This window comes from Myotis yumanensis, unplaced genomic scaffold, assembly GCF_028538775.1.
Source record: "Myotis yumanensis isolate MYYU_CA2020_CCGP unplaced genomic scaffold, mMyoYum1.0.hap1 SCAF_10, whole genome shotgun sequence".
Classification (NCBI taxonomy): Eukaryota; Metazoa; Chordata; class Mammalia; order Chiroptera; family Vespertilionidae; genus Myotis; species Myotis yumanensis.
The window spans coordinates 2,759,456-2,776,413 of NW_027223761.1; the positions used below are offsets into that span (position 1 = coordinate 2,759,456).

Sequence of the window (16,958 nt, forward strand, 5' to 3'; positions counted from 1 at the left end):
GTGTATCTACAGATCCATAGTTACACGATAGCGATAGATAGATAGATAGATGCTCCCTGACCTACAACAGGCTTGCATCCTGATAAATCCATCGTAAACGGAAAATGATACAAAATGCATTTACTACACCTGACCTACTGAGCGTACAGCGCAGCCTCGCCCCCCTGATGAGTAAATGAGCTCAGAGCACGGGCATAGCCTGTAGTTGGGCACAACCGTCTGACATTGCCTCTTCTATAATGAACTGCAGCCCGTCTCCTGTGACTGATCATGCCTGTCGCTTCCGCACCATCGTCCAGCGGGAACACTGTGCGTCGGGCTCTCTGTGTATCTGCAGCCGGTGCCCGGTCCTCCTGCCGACCCCTGCCAGTTCGGTGCTCATTCCCCGCTCGGGGTGGGAAAGACGTGGCTGGTCTCTGCTGTGAGTTCCTGGCAGAGGTCACCCTGCACCTCAGGTCTCGGCCCCCAAGACAAGTCAGTGCTCTCAGCCTGGCGGCGTCTGGGCTCCCTCACCTGAGTGGTGCCCACCTTCGCTCTGGGGACTTCAGAGGCGCTTCCCTTCGCTTCGGCAGCATCCCAGCCATCCCGGTGCTGACTCAGGCCTCTCCCACTCCCCGCACGGCCCTGTACCCAGGAGAAGCGGGCGCATATGGAGTTAGACAGACAGACGGACACACACAGACACCAATGCCCTTTGCACCCAGCAGGTCCGGGACTCCCAGCCTCTTACCCCGGATCCCGTATCCCACTGGTCACCCACGATGCTGCTCCCGACTCGCAGGTCTGAGGCTGTCAGCCTGGAGCTGGAGGAGACGGCCAGAGAGGGATTTGGGACGGAAAGCCTGTTTTTGGCCGTTGCCCAAAGCTGCAGCCCCGTCTAGGCCTGGGCTCTGGTTCTGGATGGGAGCGAGGACCTTGAGGCTGAATCCGGACCCTGAAGTGAGAGCCTTTGTTCTTGGCGGTCCTAGGGCCCAGGAAAGCTCTTCTCCTCATGCGGTCTCGGGAGTCTGGTTTGGGGCCTCGGTGATTGCCATTCGGTGGGGCATTTCCATCCCAGGGTCTTCACCGGGGCAGCTGCCGGTGGGGGTTCAGATGGCGGCAACTGATTTCCTACGTGGCTGCGCCCTTGGTGCTGCTTGAGGGGCTGTGCGACCCTAGTGAACGCAGAACACTTCCGGGTGCGTGCTGACCCCATTTCACAGGTGAAGAAAGTCAGAGGTGGGAGGTAGTTGGCCCGGGCCCCACAGAGCCAGGCAGCGGCCCCATTGGGGTTTTTGACCTGCTGGTCTCATTTCAAAGAGAATGTGCACTTGATGGACCTTAAGGATCCCCTGTGATGCTTACTAAGAGCCCAGCCACCCTCTGGAGAGTCTCCCGTAGGCTGTCCGGCCGGCCTCAGGGACCTGTGTCTTTTTAAAAAAATATATATTTTATTGATTTTTTACAGAGAGGAAGGGAGAGGGATAGAGAGTTAGAAACATCGATGAGAGAGAAACATCGATCAGCTGCCTCCTGCACACCCCCTACTGGGGATGTGCCTGCAACCAAGGTACATGCCCTTGCCCGGAATCAAACCTGGGACCCTTGAGTCCGCAGGCCATCGCTCTATCCACTGAGCCAAACCGGTTCGGGCAAGGACCTGTGTCTTTAACATGTGCACGGAGTGATTCTTACAAGGCAGCTGCGGGGAGCACTGCCTCCAGGAGTTTGTGGGTTTGCTGAGCTCGACGTGCGATTTTCCCCCAGGATATCCTGTTCTTCCTTTTCTCGTTGCTGTGAGATTGGCTCATCAGACCTAAGTCTGCCTTTCAGAGGGCGCTGGGGTGACTAGCCGCCTGAATCATCTTCGGACACTGTTGGCCGGGACCCGTAGGGTTTTTCCAGAATCTCACAATCGGACCATTGAAGACTTGGTTTTAATCTGATCAGATCTCTGTTGTTTGGGAATTCTCTTAGCTTCTGCTTAGGGCCTGGAGTTCTCAGAAGGTTCTGGTTTGTTCCTGGATCGTTGCCTCGTCAGAGAGACCTCTGACCCCGCAATGGGTGACGCGTGACGGCATGTCTGCCGAGCAGGCGCTCCGCCAGGGCATTTCTCTCACAACTTCCCCTCCCACGCGTTGATGTGAGAACGTGAGCAAATACCAAACAGGTTTGTTGGGGTGATGGAGTGCCCCCCCCCGGGGGGGGGCTTAGGATGGGCAGGAGAGGAGAGACGCGCCCCTGTATGACTAAGAGGCGGCAGGTGCCGTGTGCAGGGCGGGCCCCGGAGCCCGAGCGCCCTGGGTGGACTGCCCTGGGTGAAGTCCAGGCTCCAACCTCCCTCGGAGCCGTGCTCCTGTCTGTCAAGGGAGGAGAACCAAGGGACTCCCCGGCGAAGACCCAGTGAGGGCCACACGCGCTGAGGGGAGAGTGCCCCGGACGGTACTCTGTGCACAGTGGCTCTGGCACTGCCCTCTTTCTGTTTCGGTGGTGGGACCCCGAGGCTGGGAGCGGGGAACCGCAGAAGGTGGTAAGCATGGTTCCACCACCGCCCTTGGCACCCCATCCGCCGCCCTCCTCTGCACCGCCTTCCCGCAGCCTGGAACCCTCTGTCCCACACCTCCTCCCTCCTGAGAGCGCCGCTTGTCCTTCACGTGTCAGCTCCTCTGCGGCACTTTCCTTGCTCCTCCTCCCAAGACTTCATCCTGACCTCCCCCGCCCCCCATGCTCTGTAGGTACCAGGGCTACCAGGTAGCGTTTCCTATGCAGAGCCCTCCCTCCGCCCTGGGCCTTCAGGTGAGCCATGGCCTCTGAAAGGGCGCAAAGGAAGGGCTTGGGCAGGGGCCAGGCAGGGAGAGCTGGGATCAGAGAGGTGAGGGTTAGGATAGTGGTTTTCAAACCGCTTTCTGGGGAAGTGCCTGGGGGGCCCCCTTGAGACTTCGGGGGACTAGGGCTCTCCCTCTACCTCTCTGCCCAGAGAGTGGCCTCTGGTTTGTTCTCTGCGCTGCGGGTTTGGGGATAATGTTTGAAAAAAACAAAAATATTCTCCTTTGGAAAAAAAGTTGCAAAGGTTTGTGAAAACAACAGGAGTGGGTTCACCACGTGGGAAAAGATGGAGGAGGCACGTCCTGCAACCTGTCCCGATGCTCCCGCTGGGAGACGGTGGAGGGGGCGGGCGAGGTGACTAGCTTTCGGGAAGGCAGGGGAGGGGCCGTTAAGAAAGAATTAGTCCAGATGGTTGTAAGGAAGAGCCCTGGAGGTGGGAAGACCTGTGTGGAGTTTGCAGAAGGACAGGGATGGAGGCACTAGATAAAGCCGGGTGATTGGACGTCAGAGGTTAGGGAGGCCTGTGCTCCCAAGCGGCCTGGAGGGTTGGGAGTGAGGGCGCTGCTGGAAGCAGAGGTGGCGGGCGGTTGGGAGGGGTTTCTAGTTTGGGCAGAAAAAATAGGTGATGAGAGTGCCCCTCCCCCATCCGGCATGGCCACTGGGCGCATCCTTCCTGGGTCTTCTCACTTGCGGGCCTGCCTCTGGGAAGAGGGGGTCGGGTGGAGTTACTCAGGGGACCCAGGAGCCTTCTGTGGACGCCCGTCTCCTTCGGAAGCCTGTCCTGAGGGCTGCGCCCCCCACGCACGCGTGGGCACGCGTGTAGTCGGGGGCCTTGGCTCCGGTTCCGTGGAGCCTGCTTCATAAGGTCACACCCTTTGCCTCCCTGGGGGCCTGGCAGTGTTGCCAGGCGACCTTCACACAACGAGGCGAGGCGTGAGTGTGTGAATGGTGCTCCTGGCGCCTGCTCGGTGCTTCGTCCGGCCGCCACAGGTTCTCTGGTATAATTCCCATTCCATCCTGCCAAGACCCGAGGGCCATGTTGGGGTTAGCCCACTTTCCTAGTGAGAAGCAGGGTCATCTGCCCAAGGTCAAGCAGCTGGTACAAGGTCACCCTGGGATTTAACGCTGGACCATTGGGCTCCGAAGCCCTGACCTCTTTCTTCTACCCCCGACGCCTCTTAGCTCCTCAGCATTGGGGCGGGAGGGGCCCCCTCCCCCAACTCCAGAGGGTCCTACAAGGACTGGGTGCTGGCAGGGTCTCCCTCTGGGGCTGTCATGCCAACTTTTCAAAATCGCGGCGAGTGAATTCAATGGTGCTTGGGGCCAGGTGAGACGGGCGTGGTGGTTTGAGGTGTCATTACTTCCCGTGTGCTGTCGGCCGTCTGAAGCTGGAGTCCTTCTGGGAAAAGGAAAGCAGGTCAGGTCACCAGGTACTTCCTCACGGAGAGGCAGGGCTAGGACGGTTTTTCCGGGACCACACGTGTTCTTGACCTGAGGGGTGGGTTGAGGCCAGACTTGTACCACACTCTGGGATTGAACTGCGCAGGTTGCTATGGTAACGACGCCCTCTGCTCTCCTAGGTGGATGCGGGAAATTTACAAGTGACCCCAGGCCTTTAGAGCCCCCCTGGCCCTGTGACTTCGGGCTTGGAAGTAGCTGGCAACGGAGTGTTGAGTGTAACGCCGAGGAGGGGACCAGCGCTGGGGACAGCAGGCGCCGGCCCAGTCACCCTTCGTTATGATTCAGTGAGAGCGGTCCTTTTGCTTGACTCAGTATTGAGCTCAGGGGTGTCAGGAGTCGCCCCTGATGATCAGCTTACCCCCACGAGGCAGAAAGATGAGCATCCGATCAGTGCTCAGGAGCCTGCAAAGGCCTGCTCACCTGAGGCTCACAGCCCCAGCGTGGCGCTCCAGCAGCGCGCCCATTTCTAGAGGAGGAAGCTGAGGCGAGGGGCCTGGCTCTAGCTCACACCACTCCACAGCTGGGAGCCCGAGTGCGAAGCCAGGGCGCCTGTTTCCAAATCCTGTGCTTTCCTCGCGTTCTGGGGGAGAGTGGACCTGACTGCTCTCGAAGGCTGCAAGCCTTACTCCGATCTGAGCAGCTCTCGCATGGGAAGTGCTGCGTTTTGCTTTCTGTTTTTAATCTCCTGCCTCTCCCCCCGAGTTTATTCTTTAAAGCGGCGGTTCTCAACCTGTGGGTTGCGACCCTTTGGGGGATCGAACGACCCTTTCACAGGGGTCGCCTAAATACATCCTGCATATCAGATATTTACATGACGATTCATAACAGTAGCAAAATTACAGTTATGAAGTAGCAACGAAAATAATTTTATGGTTGGGGGCACCACAACGTGAGGAACTGTATAAAGGGTCGCGGCGTGAGGAAGGTGGAGAACCGCTGCTTTAAAGGATCTGGTATCAGTCGAAGCTGTTTGTTTTTTGAGCTGAGCAGCTCGGCAATGCGCCTCATTGAGCAACACCCACGATACGTGGCTTTTTCTTCCTTCCCTGTAAGGACCGGTCTGCGAGGCTGCCCCGAGTCCGGGCTCCTGCCAGCATCGCCTCTCCACCTGGACGTTCTGCAGCCCTCCCGCCCCTGGGGCGAGAAAGGATGCTTCGCCTCTGGCCTGAGTGCCCCAGGTGCAGGCAGCCTCCTTGGCCTAATACCCTCTGCTCGGTCACGTCCCCGTGTAGCGGGCATGTGAGGCTGAGTCAGGCCAGACACAAGGAAATGGGAAGAAGCTGTGACCCAGGGGCCAGCGCAAGGGCCGGGGGGCAGCACCGGTGCAGCCAGGACCTGCAGTGTCACCCGGCCCCCTGCCCGCCCCCGTCTGCGGAATCTGCCCTCCCGGCCCTGTCTCCCCTGGAGGGCGTGTGGAGTTCAGGTGAACACCTCAGCCCTCCAGTGTTTCTCACAACTGTGAACGGGCTGCTGGCCTTTAACGATGGGGAGGTAGCACTCGAGTTCAGGCTCCTGACTTCCCCTGGGAACCTGGCAGGTCTAGCAAAGCCACCTCCCTCTACCCACAGGTGGTGCCCACACCCCCCCCCCAGGCCGCACCCCCCGCCACAGGCCGCACCCCCCGCCACAGGCTTGGCCCCGGTGCGCCTGCCTCGCCCTTGTACGCACAGGCTTGTGCTAAGGGATCTCTGGTGGAGGTGAGCTGCAGAGGAGACAAAACAAGACAAACAAAAAAAGGAAAAGAGCCTGGCTGGCATGGCCAGTGGCTGAGCGTCAGCCTCTGAACCAGGAGGCCACAGTTCATTCCCCATCAAGGCACATGCTCTGGTTTGGGGCTCAATCCCCAGTGTGCGGTGGGGAGGAGGCTGCTGATCAATGATTCTCTCTTCTTATTGATTTTCCTCTCTCTCCCTTTCCCTTCCTCTCTTAAATCAATAACAAAATATATTTAGAAAAAGAAAGAGAAGAAAGCCTTTTCCCTCCTAGGATCGTGTGCGGGATGAGTGACATTTGCTGGCCATGGGGGAGGGATCACAGATTAGCGCTCGCTTTCCTTGCCTTTCCACCCTGTTCCCTGTCTGACCTCCTTTGAGTTGGTGGTGTCGCCCCCCAAAGAGGTGTCGTCTCGCTGTGCCTGCCCCCCGCTTCCCCACCAGCCTTCTCCCTCTCCCGGCCATGCGGCCCCACGTGGCCCCGCAGCCTCTGTCCTGGGCCCTGGGCCTCCCAGCACAAGCAGCCCCTTCAGGGGGCCTGGGGGCGCCCTCCTCACGCCACTGTCCCCACCTCTGTCACGGCCCCTCGCACCAGGTCGCTGTGAACTGTTTTGCCTTTTAAAACCAAACAGTTCCCGGAGAATTGCATCAGCTTTGATATCTTACGGCCGCGTCTGGCGCATAATAAACATTTACTTACAGCCTCTGTCCCTTTACCCTCCTCCTTTCTTTGGGTTCTTGTTCAGTGTTGGCGTGACGCGATGAATAGCATTAGATGTCTGTTCAGTAAGCGCCGAGGAAGGAGTGAGGACGGAAAGTGGGAGAAGCCTGGCCTCACACCCCTTGTCTCGGTGAGTCGCCACCGGAGGCGCTGCTTCCTCCCTCCCTGTCTGTCTGTTCCCTGTTGGGGGCCCTCTGGGCACCGCGGGAATAGCGGGGTGAACAGGCCACTTTCCTGCCTGTGGTTTCTTCTCGCCTCCCTCTCCCTCCTGTTCCCTCCTTCCAGGCAGCAGACTCAGACACCGCACCCCCAGACCCGGCATCCTCCCGGGCACCTTGCTAGGTGGTGGGGGTCCTGCTTGGGCCTGGGTGCCAAGGGGCGAGGTCATTGGGCTTGTCAGGCCTCCAGACACAAAAGCCCCGACCCCGCCCTCCGCGTTGGGATGTTCCTGGTGGCTGCGGCACTGAGTGGGGCTGGATGGGATTTTGCTGCCAGGTGGGTGCCTGGGAGGCCGAGCCCTGCCAGCAGCAGGTGCCAGGCCTCGGCCCTGCTCTGTAGGCCTCGGGGCAGAGTATCGCCCTGCCCCTTTCTCCTTTTCCCAGTTAGGGACCAGAGAAGTGCTTGCTGCCCCGGGCCCACTGGCGGCTCGGACAGGAAGGCAGGCCCGGCAGCTCGGCAGCCGCAGGGGCCTTTGTTGCTCCCAAGACAGGCATTTGCCTGCCGGGGTGTGAGATGTTGTCAGAGGGCCAGACGGGCGGGGCTCTCCGACCTGCTATCTCAGCATCTCGGGCTCCCCTCCTGACTCCGTGTCAGGGCGATGGAGCGGGAGGCAGAGGTGCCTGTGAGATTTAAGTACCCAAGGCTTGGCTTGTCGCCCTTTGGAATACTTTCCCTTCTTCCTGGTCTTGCTTTCCTCCCTGAATTAGGGGTCATTAGCCTGTGTTCCCTTTACTCACCAGAGTGGTTATGTAAGGCAGCGACTCTCAGCTGGTGGCCGCAAGGGTTTCTAAAACATGCACCGCCTGACTCTTACGTCAGGGCCTGACTCTTCTTTCCTGTGATTGTGAAATAAAGACAACAGCCAGCCGGTGTGAATGAGTCAAAATTACACCTATTTTTTGTCAGACCAGCAAAATGTACGTGTTTCTTGGTGTGCCCCCCGCAGGAGGGCAGCGATGAGCTTACGTGCTGTGAGGGAGGAGGGCTGACGTCGCTGACTTCACGGGAGAGTTTGCGAAGGGCTTTGCCCTCGGAGGAAAGTGACCGTCGGGGTTGCTCACCCATTTACTGTCGAGGAAAACAAGCCCCTCGGAAAGAGCGTGTGGGCGCCTGTGGGTGTGGGGCCTGGGCACCCCCCTGCCAGGACGGCCCTGAGGGTGGGTGAGAGGAGGCAGCGGGGGTGGCGCCTGGCGGCAGGAGCAGCGGCCACGGGCAGGGCACCTAGGCCGGCGTCCCCTCCTTTGTCACAGGACATGCAGGCTTGAGAGGGATGTCGGTGGAGAAAGCAGCGGAGCTGGGATTAGAGGAAGTGCTACATCCCGTCCCACTGTGGCCAGTGACATCGCCGCTGAGAACATGTTGCCCGGACAGAGGCCCATTGACAGCTGAAATCCAGATCATGATACCTCCCATGGCGGGGGGGGGGGGGGGGGTGGGGGAGGTGGGGACTGTCCTAGGGAATTGCGGCTCTGCCCAGGCCTCTCCTGGTGGGCGCATGGAGACCCTCCAATGAGAGTGCGCCTGGACCCGCCGGGCCTGTGCCGATCACACCGCCCACCGTCCTGTTCGTGTGCGGTTGGCCAGCTGCCCAGCTGCCCCTGCCCTGTTTCCTCTCTCGCCCGGGGTGTCTCCGTGCTCAGCCTGACTGCGGAGCGAGTGGACCCTGCAGAGCGGCAGGTCCCCCCGGGTGGAGAGGGCTGGGCACTGTGCCGCGGAGACCCGGCAGGTTCTCCCAGGGCATCGTGGAGCCTGGGGAATACTGGGTTCTGTGGTGCAGCCTTTTGCTCACATTGGCTCCAGGGCAGGCCCCACGCTAAGAGGTAAGGAGGGCTGACGTCGCTGACTTCACGGGAGAGTTTGCAAAGGGCTTTGACCTCAGGCCTCTGCGTCATCGCTTTGCCTACCTCATCGCATCGAACCTGCACTAACCCATTTCACTGGGGAGAACCCGAGGCTCAGCGCGCACCTGGGCGAGGTCCTGCAGCTGCTGCGGGTCTGTCTCCCGAGCCACCTCCTGACGTGGTTCTGGTCTTCAGAACGTTGCTCTGCTTGTCCCCCTCCTGGGGGTCACGTGCAGCGTAACCCCTCTCACCCTCCGGAGCTCAGCTCCTCCGGGGCCTTGCAGCCCGCTGTGCCCTGCCCAGCTGCTGGACCACGGGCTGGGGAGCAGCAAGGGAGTGTGGACAGAGTGCGGTTTGAACTTGACTCTGCCACCTGCAGATGGGCTGTTGGCCACCGGGCAGGGCTGGGAGGGACAGCGCACGTCACACTCAGGCTGCAGCGGCGTCTCCTGGAGAGACCGACGTGGGGCCCGCCCGGCTCGCGGACAGGCACTGGCGTGGTCAGCGAGTGTCCTGGGGCGCACACCACAGACGCCCTTTCTTTCCGCCAGGCAGATAGCGGCGCCACGTGACCCTGCCTGGTGGCTCTCTAAAAGGGGCGCTGTACACGGCACCCTCTTCCGTCGTGTTTCAGAGGTGTGTTTTACAAACGAAGGCGAGGCCCTCCACCAGCAGGAGGAGGAGGCCCACTCCCGAGACACTGGCTGTGCTGCGGGGTGACCAGACCGCGTATCTCCGAGGTCTGCCTGGGGCGTGTGGAAGCGGGGCGTTTGTGAGCCTGGAGAGGGGCCTCACTCGCGGCTGCGCGGGGACACGACGGGGAAGCAGGCCTCTCCTGGCCAGTGGGGGTGTGGTCGGGTCTCTCTGTTCCTGTCTTCACCTGTTGTGACTCTCGGAGGTGCCACTCCCTTTCTGTGACAGATGGGGAAACGGAGGCGGCCTCTGTCCGGGCAGCACGTTCTCGGTTGCGATGTCACTGGCCACCGTGGGACTGGATGTAGCACTTCCTCTAATCCCGCCTCCTCTGTTTTCTTGACCGCTTCCCTCTCAAGCCTGCATGTCCTGTCGCAGGTGTGACATGAAGGCAGAGAGGCATGCGACCTGCCTGTGTGACAGCGGAGGGGCCGCCAGCCTAGGTGCCCCGCCCGAGGCCCGCTGCTCCTGCCGCCAGGCGCCACCCACAGAAGGCTGCCCTGGCCGTCACCGTGGCCCAGAGCACCCCCTGGGCCGAGTGGGGGCGGACTCACTGGACCAGCACCGGGGCGGGGTGTGGGGGGCTGCAGCTTCCGCAGCGTCAGAATCTTCAGGACACGAGTGGCCTTGGGAGTGAGCAGACCAACACGAAGGCAGACTCTGCAGCACCTTCTGGAAAAGACAGACAGATAAGCACAGCACCCAGCGAGCCGTGGGTGTTCTGTGTGTGCCTTCTCCTCCTGGCCCCCGGGTCTGGCTGCGAGCCTTGTCATACAGACAGTCTGTGAGTGTGCCCCGGGCAGATGGCGGCTCTTCGCCAGAGCATCGCTCTGTGCAGGTCGCTGTTTCTCTTCCTCCTGGCTGCCTGGGAAGCCAGTCGGGGAATTGTTTCCCTGTCGTGATGAGGACATGAATGTGACAGTCCGTTGTGGCACGTGGGGAGGACGGCATTTCAGAGAACCCCGAGGGGACCCGAGGCTGCCGGTGCCTAAATGTAACCAGCAGCAGCGTTGGGGGCTGTGCTGGCGCAGCCGGCCAGGCCCAGGTGGGGGTGGGCGTATTCCTGGTCCGGATGGAGATAGACACACGCCAGGGTGGGCGCTGGCATCGCCTGGGGCCAGTTTCTCCCCGCCCCTGGCTGTGGCGCTCTCCGCTCGCCTCTCCCACTGCTCCTCGGGGAGCGCCATCTGTGCTCCCTCTGGCCTCCGAGTGCGTTCTCACGTCCTGCTGGCCATGTTTGGGCGGAAGGAGCAGCTCCTTGGTCTCCCTGGGGAGAGGGCTGGGCAGGGCGGCAGGAGCACAGGAAATGGGACCCCTGCCCCCCCTGGAGCCGCCCTGGCGGGGAGCACCCTCAAGAAGCTCGCCTGTCCGCACCCCGCCAGCTCCTCCCCTCACGTCAGCACCGTCCTGTGTCCACAGGGAGCGATGGAGACCCTGAAAGACAAGACCCTGCAGGAGCTGGAGGAGATGCAGAACGACCCGGAGGCCATCGACCGGCTGGCCCAGGAGGCCCCTGAGGTAGCGGGAGGCCTGCAGAGGGCACCCAGGCGCTTGAGAACGCTGGCTGGCTAGGAGTTGGGTCAAGTTCATCTCCCTTTCTGTGGCCTTCCCCCTGCTTGGGACCCAACCGGAGACGCCCCTGAAATGTCAGCCCAGTTCCCGGGGCTCCTGGGAGTTCGGAGTCCGGGGCCCCATGTGAACCCGCCCAGCCCAGGAGTGAGAGCGCCCTCCGTCTGCTGCCCAGCTGGGATGTCACCAGTAATAAAGAGCTTCCCACGTCATGAAGGGCCTGCCCGCCCTCCTGGCTCTGGCCCTATGGCTCCCCTGCCAGGTAGGAGAGGGCAGCGCCGGACGTGGCCACGGAGCTCAGGTGTCGTCGGCCTGGGTGTTGGTGCCACCTGGTGCTGGAGGGGGATTGTCCCCCGTCTCAGGGTGGGGGCTCTGACTCTTCGCCCTCCTCTTCGTAAAGACGATTCCCTGGCAAATGAGCAGAGCTTCTGGTCACCGCAGGTCCAGCCAGGGTTCCTGTGGCTGCCACCTCAGGCTGGTGGCCAGGACTGGGCTGAGGGCGGAGCGCCGCCCGGCTTGGGGAAGTGCCTTCCCAGGGCATGTCCAGGGGCAGAGGTTGGCATTGGGTCCCTGTTGGTGGGAGTCCTCTGGCCGTGGGGACTCCCCTATGGTTCTTGGGGGCCCCTCTGTTAGCTCATCTGCACAGTTCTCTGCAGGACACACGTGGCCCAGGAGGCAGGGGCGTCCCCCGGGTCAGTGCCGCGGTCTGTCCCTGGCTCGCTCACCCTCAGAGTCACTGACTTGGGGCCTGTGGTCTGGCCTGGGCCACCTTAGTCCGCCTCAGACTGGGTCTCTTGACTCTGAATCCTGTGGGAAAGCGGTTGGGGCTCTTGGTCCCTTCCCTCCTGGGAAGCCTGGGGCTTTTCCTATAAATTGTCCCCCCAACCCCCTCCTGCTCTGCTCAGTCCACGGTGCGCCGTCCTGGGCCTTGGGCCAGTGTCCAAGGTGTCCCCGCCACACCGGCCGATGGGCCGGGATTTGGGAGGTGCCGGTGGAGGCTGGCTCAGGGGTGAGCCCAGGTCCTTCGGCTCTCGCCGCCGGCTGAGCTCTGCGATTCCCCGGAGGCCCTGGGCCAGCCTGCCGCCGGCTAAGCGGGGTGGTTCTCAGGCCAGGTGTCCTGTCCCTCAGGTCCAGGACCTGCAGCTGGAGCGGGAGATGGCGCTGGCCACCAACCGCAGCCTGGCCGAGCGGAACCTGGAGTTCCAGGGCCCCCTGGAGATCAGCCGCTCGAATCTCTCGGACAAGTACCAGGAGCTCCGGAAGCTTGTGGAGCGCTGCCAGGAGCAGAAGGCCAAGCTGGGTAGGGAGGCTGATGGAGCGGCCCGGTCAGGGAGGGCCTGGGCGAGCTGCTGGGAAGCCTGGGAGAGTGGAGCCCGCTCGCCCCAAGGGCAGGGGGCCCCAGTCTAGCCGTGCTTTCCTCACTTGCCCTGGAGGGTGGTCCCGCTGTGGCTCATTTCATAGGTGATACCAGGAGGCTGTTGGCTGGAGGTGGGGCTGGGATTTGAACCCAGAGAGCCTGCCCTGCGCTGCCACGGCTGTCGGCGGGGCCAGCTCCGCATCTGCGCTCTACAGAGCCGAGCGGCTTTCTTGTCCCGGGACCGCTGTGAGCATGGGAGGCGCATCCTGGCCTGGACCGCCCCAAGAGGCAGAGCAGGGCTGGGGCTGGGCCCGCTGAGCAGCCCAGGGGTTCGGCCTCGGCACACGGGCGCTGGAGCGTGACCAAAACCTGGCCTCCAGGGCCGAAGCGGGAGGCACCGTTGAGATGCTGACCCTCGCGCCCTCTGTTCCAGAGAAATTCTCGTCGGCGCTGCAGCCGGGGGCCTTGTTAGACCTGCTGCAGATCGAGGGCATGAAGATAGAAGAGGAGTCTGAGGTGAGGTGGCCTGACACCCCCTCCTTGAGCCCTTGTCGTGAGCACCGGTGTCTGTAGGGGGCGAGGGCGCCTGAGTAGGTGGCAAAGATGAGTCACACCCTTTGTCCCAACGGAGGCCCTTTGGGACGGAGAGAGCAGGGCTCCCTGGCTGAAGCAGAAATGGATGAGCGACGGCAAGGTCATGGGCAGCTGGCAGACCAGGATGGACGGAGGGCAGAGCAGCAGGAGCCCCCGAGGACTGGGGCGCCCTGCCCCCCACCTGGGCCTGCCTGGCCTCTCTCCTGCTCCCCTCTGAGCATTCTGTCTCCGGGGGCCGCCTCTCTGCATGTCTGCGTGCACTGGGAGGAAGCTGTCAGGTCCTGCCAGCCCCGGGCCACTGCACTAGACCCGGTAGCCAGTGTTCACCACTCACTCAGCACATCCGTGCAGCAGCCATTGGGCCCGCACAGGGCCAGGGGCCGGGCCGTGGGACCTTGACCGGCAGCCCCTGCCCCCCAGGAGCTGACATTCAGTGCCAGACAGAATGAGCACATGAGGGCATATGGACAGGGATTTGCCGAGGGAGGTGGGGAATGCGGGGGGGGGGGGGGGGGGGGAGTGCGAGGTGGGAGGGCCTCAGCTCATCTTTGACCCGGGGCGGGGGGCGGGGCATGGGTGGCTTTGGTCCAAGCAGCCCTAGTGGTCACCGACCTTCTGTGCTCCAGGCCATGGCTGAGAAGTTCCTGGAGGGCGAGGTGCCCTTGGAGACGTTCCTGGAGGACTTCTCGGCCATGAGGAGGCTGTCGCACCTGCGCCGCGTTCGCGTGGAGAAGCTCCAGGACGTGATGAGGAAGCCCAGAGCTTCCCAGGAGCCCACGGGCGCCGGCACCGGCACCCCTCCTCTCCGCCCACCTCCCCCATCCCGCCCGGGCCCCGAGGCCACCCCCCCTGCGGCCGAGGAGCAGCCACCCCAGCCCCCGCCGGCGTCGGGGGTGCCTCCCTACCCTCTGCCCTACAGCCCGTCTCCCGGCTTGCCCATGGGCCCCACCGCCCAGGGCGCGCTGCCGCCGGCGCCCTTCCCCGTGATGTCCCAGCCGTCCTTCTCCTACAGCGGGCCTTTGGGCCCCCCCTTCCCGTCAGCCCAGCCGGGGCCCAGGGCCGCTGGGTGCTACTCTTGGTCCCCACAGCGGAGCACACCGCCCCGGCCTGGCTATCCCGCGCCTGCCTCTGGTGCCTCTGGCCCCGGGTACCCCTTGTCGGGGGGCCGGGCTCAAAGTCCTGGTTACCCTCAACAGCCCTCCTACCCCGCGGCGGGAGGAAAACCTCCTTACCCGACACAGCCCCAGTTCCCCAGCTTCCCGGGCCAGCCCCAGCCCACAGGCCCCCCTCAGCCTCCCTACCCCCGCGGGCCGGCCCCTCCCTACGGGTTCCCGCCGCCTCAGGGTCCTGCCTGGCCTGGGTATTAGGGCCCTGGCCTCGGCCTTCCCCTCCTTCCGCCTGAACCGCACCGTTGGCCCCCCCTCTGCTGAGATTCAAGGTTAGATTGGAAGTGGAGTTGGCTCGCCCCGTGGACTTGGGGGCCTGCAGGCCCCGGAAAGGCACGGCGGTCACAGCGCTGCTGGGCTTAGCCTGTCTGTGCTGCCGGGCGGGAGTCCGCGCCTCTCCGTGGCGTCTGCAGGAACCGCTGTGCGCCCGTGTCGGTCTGCTGTGTCTGCCTCCCACTCTGAACGGTGCGACGGCTCTGGGGGCGGCTGGTCTCGGCCCCTGCTCACCCCGCCCCGGGTTGGCATGTCCACGTGGTGCCCGCACCCAGGGCGTAGCTCTGTGTCTCTCTGGTCCATTCGAGGATGGCCCGCGCCACACACATGGTCAGGGTTGGGTCGCAGGGAGAACAGTTAGGAAACACCCTTCGTGATTTTAAGTCAAAAAGCCATAACTGAGCTCTGACGGGCTGGTGTCGGATACACTCGCGCTGTGTGCGGTCTGAGGGACAGCAGCTGAGCAGCGTGTGGGAAGACGGATAGTGAGGGTGGGCCAGACCTCGCCTGCTGGTCGGGGATCCTGGGGGAACTCGGGCCCTCTGGCTGGACAGGAGGGAGCAGCTCTGGCCCAGGAGGTCATGGCCCCGTGGGGGCTCGGTTAGGAGTGGGGCCAGATGCCTCCCCAGCCACCCTCTCCTGGTGGGCGTTGCCCAAGGCCCACCCAGCTGTCCACCCCTCAGTGCCTTGAGTCTCCTTCGAACCACCCCGCCCTCAGCCCCTCTTGGCTCCCCGATGGAATTCCCCACCCCACACCCTCCGAGACAGACATCAAAAGACGCCTGACAGCGCCTCCCAGTGGTGCTAGGACACCTCGCCAGTCGGAGTCCCTCTCATCCTCAGAACGTAAAGGGCAAGGACCTGCCGGGCCCCAGCACAGCACATGGGGCGCAGCACGTTCAGCCATGAAAACGACAGACCGCGGTGTGAGCCCACAGCACGGGCTTGGTGGGCGGGAGTGAGCCAGGTCTCGAGGCAGAGCCTGGAGCTGCTACGGGGGTGGGGTGGGGGGGTCCTATGTGCCTTGGAACGTCCACATCACGGCACCCGGCGGCTGGGGCCCGCGGGAGACGACCTTCTGGTGCCTGGCGCCCCAGCCCGCGTGCAGCAGTGGGTGCGTGGCCAGAGGCTCGCTTCGCGACGGGGATCCTTGCCCATCGTGCTTGCTTCTCATAAGTTATTTATAAAGAGGAATCACTAATGGGCTCTGCGGGGCCCAGTGTGTTGGGACTGGACAACCATCGCTTGTATGTTGTATAAATAATTGCCAATAAACTGAGGAGCTCTGCCGCGTTGTGGTTCCCTGGGGGTGAGAAGTGCAGAGGGCTGGGGGGCAGGGGGCACTTCTCCCCTAAGCAGGGCTGTGTGGCTGCGTGAAGTCAATGTGCCTGTCTCGGGTCCTCTCAGCAGCCCTATGACCCCCCCCATTTTAAACAAGGGCGGTGGTTCAGTGATGTGGGCGCACAGTCTGGGGGTGCGGGTGGGACTGGCACCAGCTCTGGCCAGCCGCAGGGGCCCCTGCCATGCCCTGTGGTACCACAGCCCCAGGGGTCCGAGCCCACGGTGGAGACCCCCTGGGCCCCAGCAGATGTCCCGCCTGTGCTTCCTGGACTGCGGCCTGGCCTTGCAAATGCCCGGGCTGAGCACCAGGACACCAGGGGGACCAGGCAGCCCGGCCTGTGGGAGAGCTGACACCTCGAGGGGCACCTTCGGGTCACTGGCTCTGGGTGGGTCCGGAGCGGGGGCGGGGCAGGGGCGCAGAGGAGAAGCGCCGCTTTCTGAGAAAGGACTTGGACCGGAGCTGCTTCCCCTGGTCACTCAGCGCATGGCACCCCGCTGCCCTCACTCTCCTCCCGGCTGCCCACCCCTGGGGCCTAGCTCTCTGCAGCCCCCTCCCAACCCGCATGCACCTCGGGAACCACGGTGTCCTCTGGCCACGGAATGGGCTGCCGGGAGGGACCCTAAGTGTCAAGTTCAGAGCCTCGGAGGGGCTCCCAGCTGAGTGAGCAAGGACGCGGCTGAGCGAGCTGACGCGAGGGTGGCTGTGGGGTCCCTCCCAGCCGGCACGCCCAGCCCCGAGGCCTGACCACGTGAAGCCAGACTTGCTGGGGACTCAGGGCTGTCCTTCCGGGTCCTTGGTTTCCCTGACTTCACACGAGGAGAAAGTGCTAGAATCAGGTGCACGGGCGCCTGCCTCTGGGGTCAGGTGGAAGCGCAGTTTAGGGGAGACAGGGTGCGCTGCCCCCTCTGGCTGAGGTGCCCTGCTCTGTCGGGCAGTGGCTTCGAGGCAGGAGAGGACTCAGAGGCACCAGGTCACCCGCCGAGGCTGCCGGCATCCTTTAGGGCCGAGGAGCCGCCGGGAGTGCTCCCTGGCGATTGGCATCCTCCTGACCGAGGCTGAGGCTGTGGGCTGGGGGTTGGCGGTTGGGGGTTGGGGGCTGGGGGCTGGGGGTTGGGGGCTGGGGGTTGGCGGTTGGGGGCTATGGGCTGGGGGCTGGGGGTTGGCGGTTGGGGGCTGGGAGGCTGAGGCTGTGGGCTGGGGGTTGG

The 16,958-nt window shown here is 63.2% G+C and overlaps 1 protein-coding gene across 6 annotated transcripts in view; it reads left to right on the forward strand.

The window, feature by feature from the left end:
• VPS37C (VPS37C subunit of ESCRT-I) overlaps window positions 1–15,699 on the forward strand; it is a 16,365-nt gene extending 666 nt beyond the window's left edge. The window contains exons 1-5 of one of the 6 annotated variants that reach the window (XM_070427247.1): window positions 1,459–2,149; window positions 10,872–10,970; window positions 12,150–12,321; window positions 12,812–12,894; window positions 13,599–15,699. In XM_070427247.1, the coding sequence (XP_070283348.1) occupies window positions 10,878–10,970; window positions 12,150–12,321; window positions 12,812–12,894; window positions 13,599–14,339 (1,089 nt within the window). In that variant the 5' untranslated portion in view covers window positions 1,459–2,149; window positions 10,872–10,877 and the 3' untranslated portion in view covers window positions 14,340–15,699. Of the gene's footprint in view, window positions 1–1,458; window positions 2,150–2,310; window positions 2,510–4,381; window positions 4,551–6,616; window positions 6,830–10,176; window positions 10,237–10,871; window positions 10,971–12,149; window positions 12,322–12,811; window positions 12,895–13,598 lie in introns of those variants that run through there. The other 5 variants (XM_070427250.1, XM_070427249.1, XM_070427244.1 and 2 more) reach the window with 5 other exon arrangements.
• The last annotated feature ends 1,259 nt before the right edge of the window (window positions 15,700–16,958 follow it).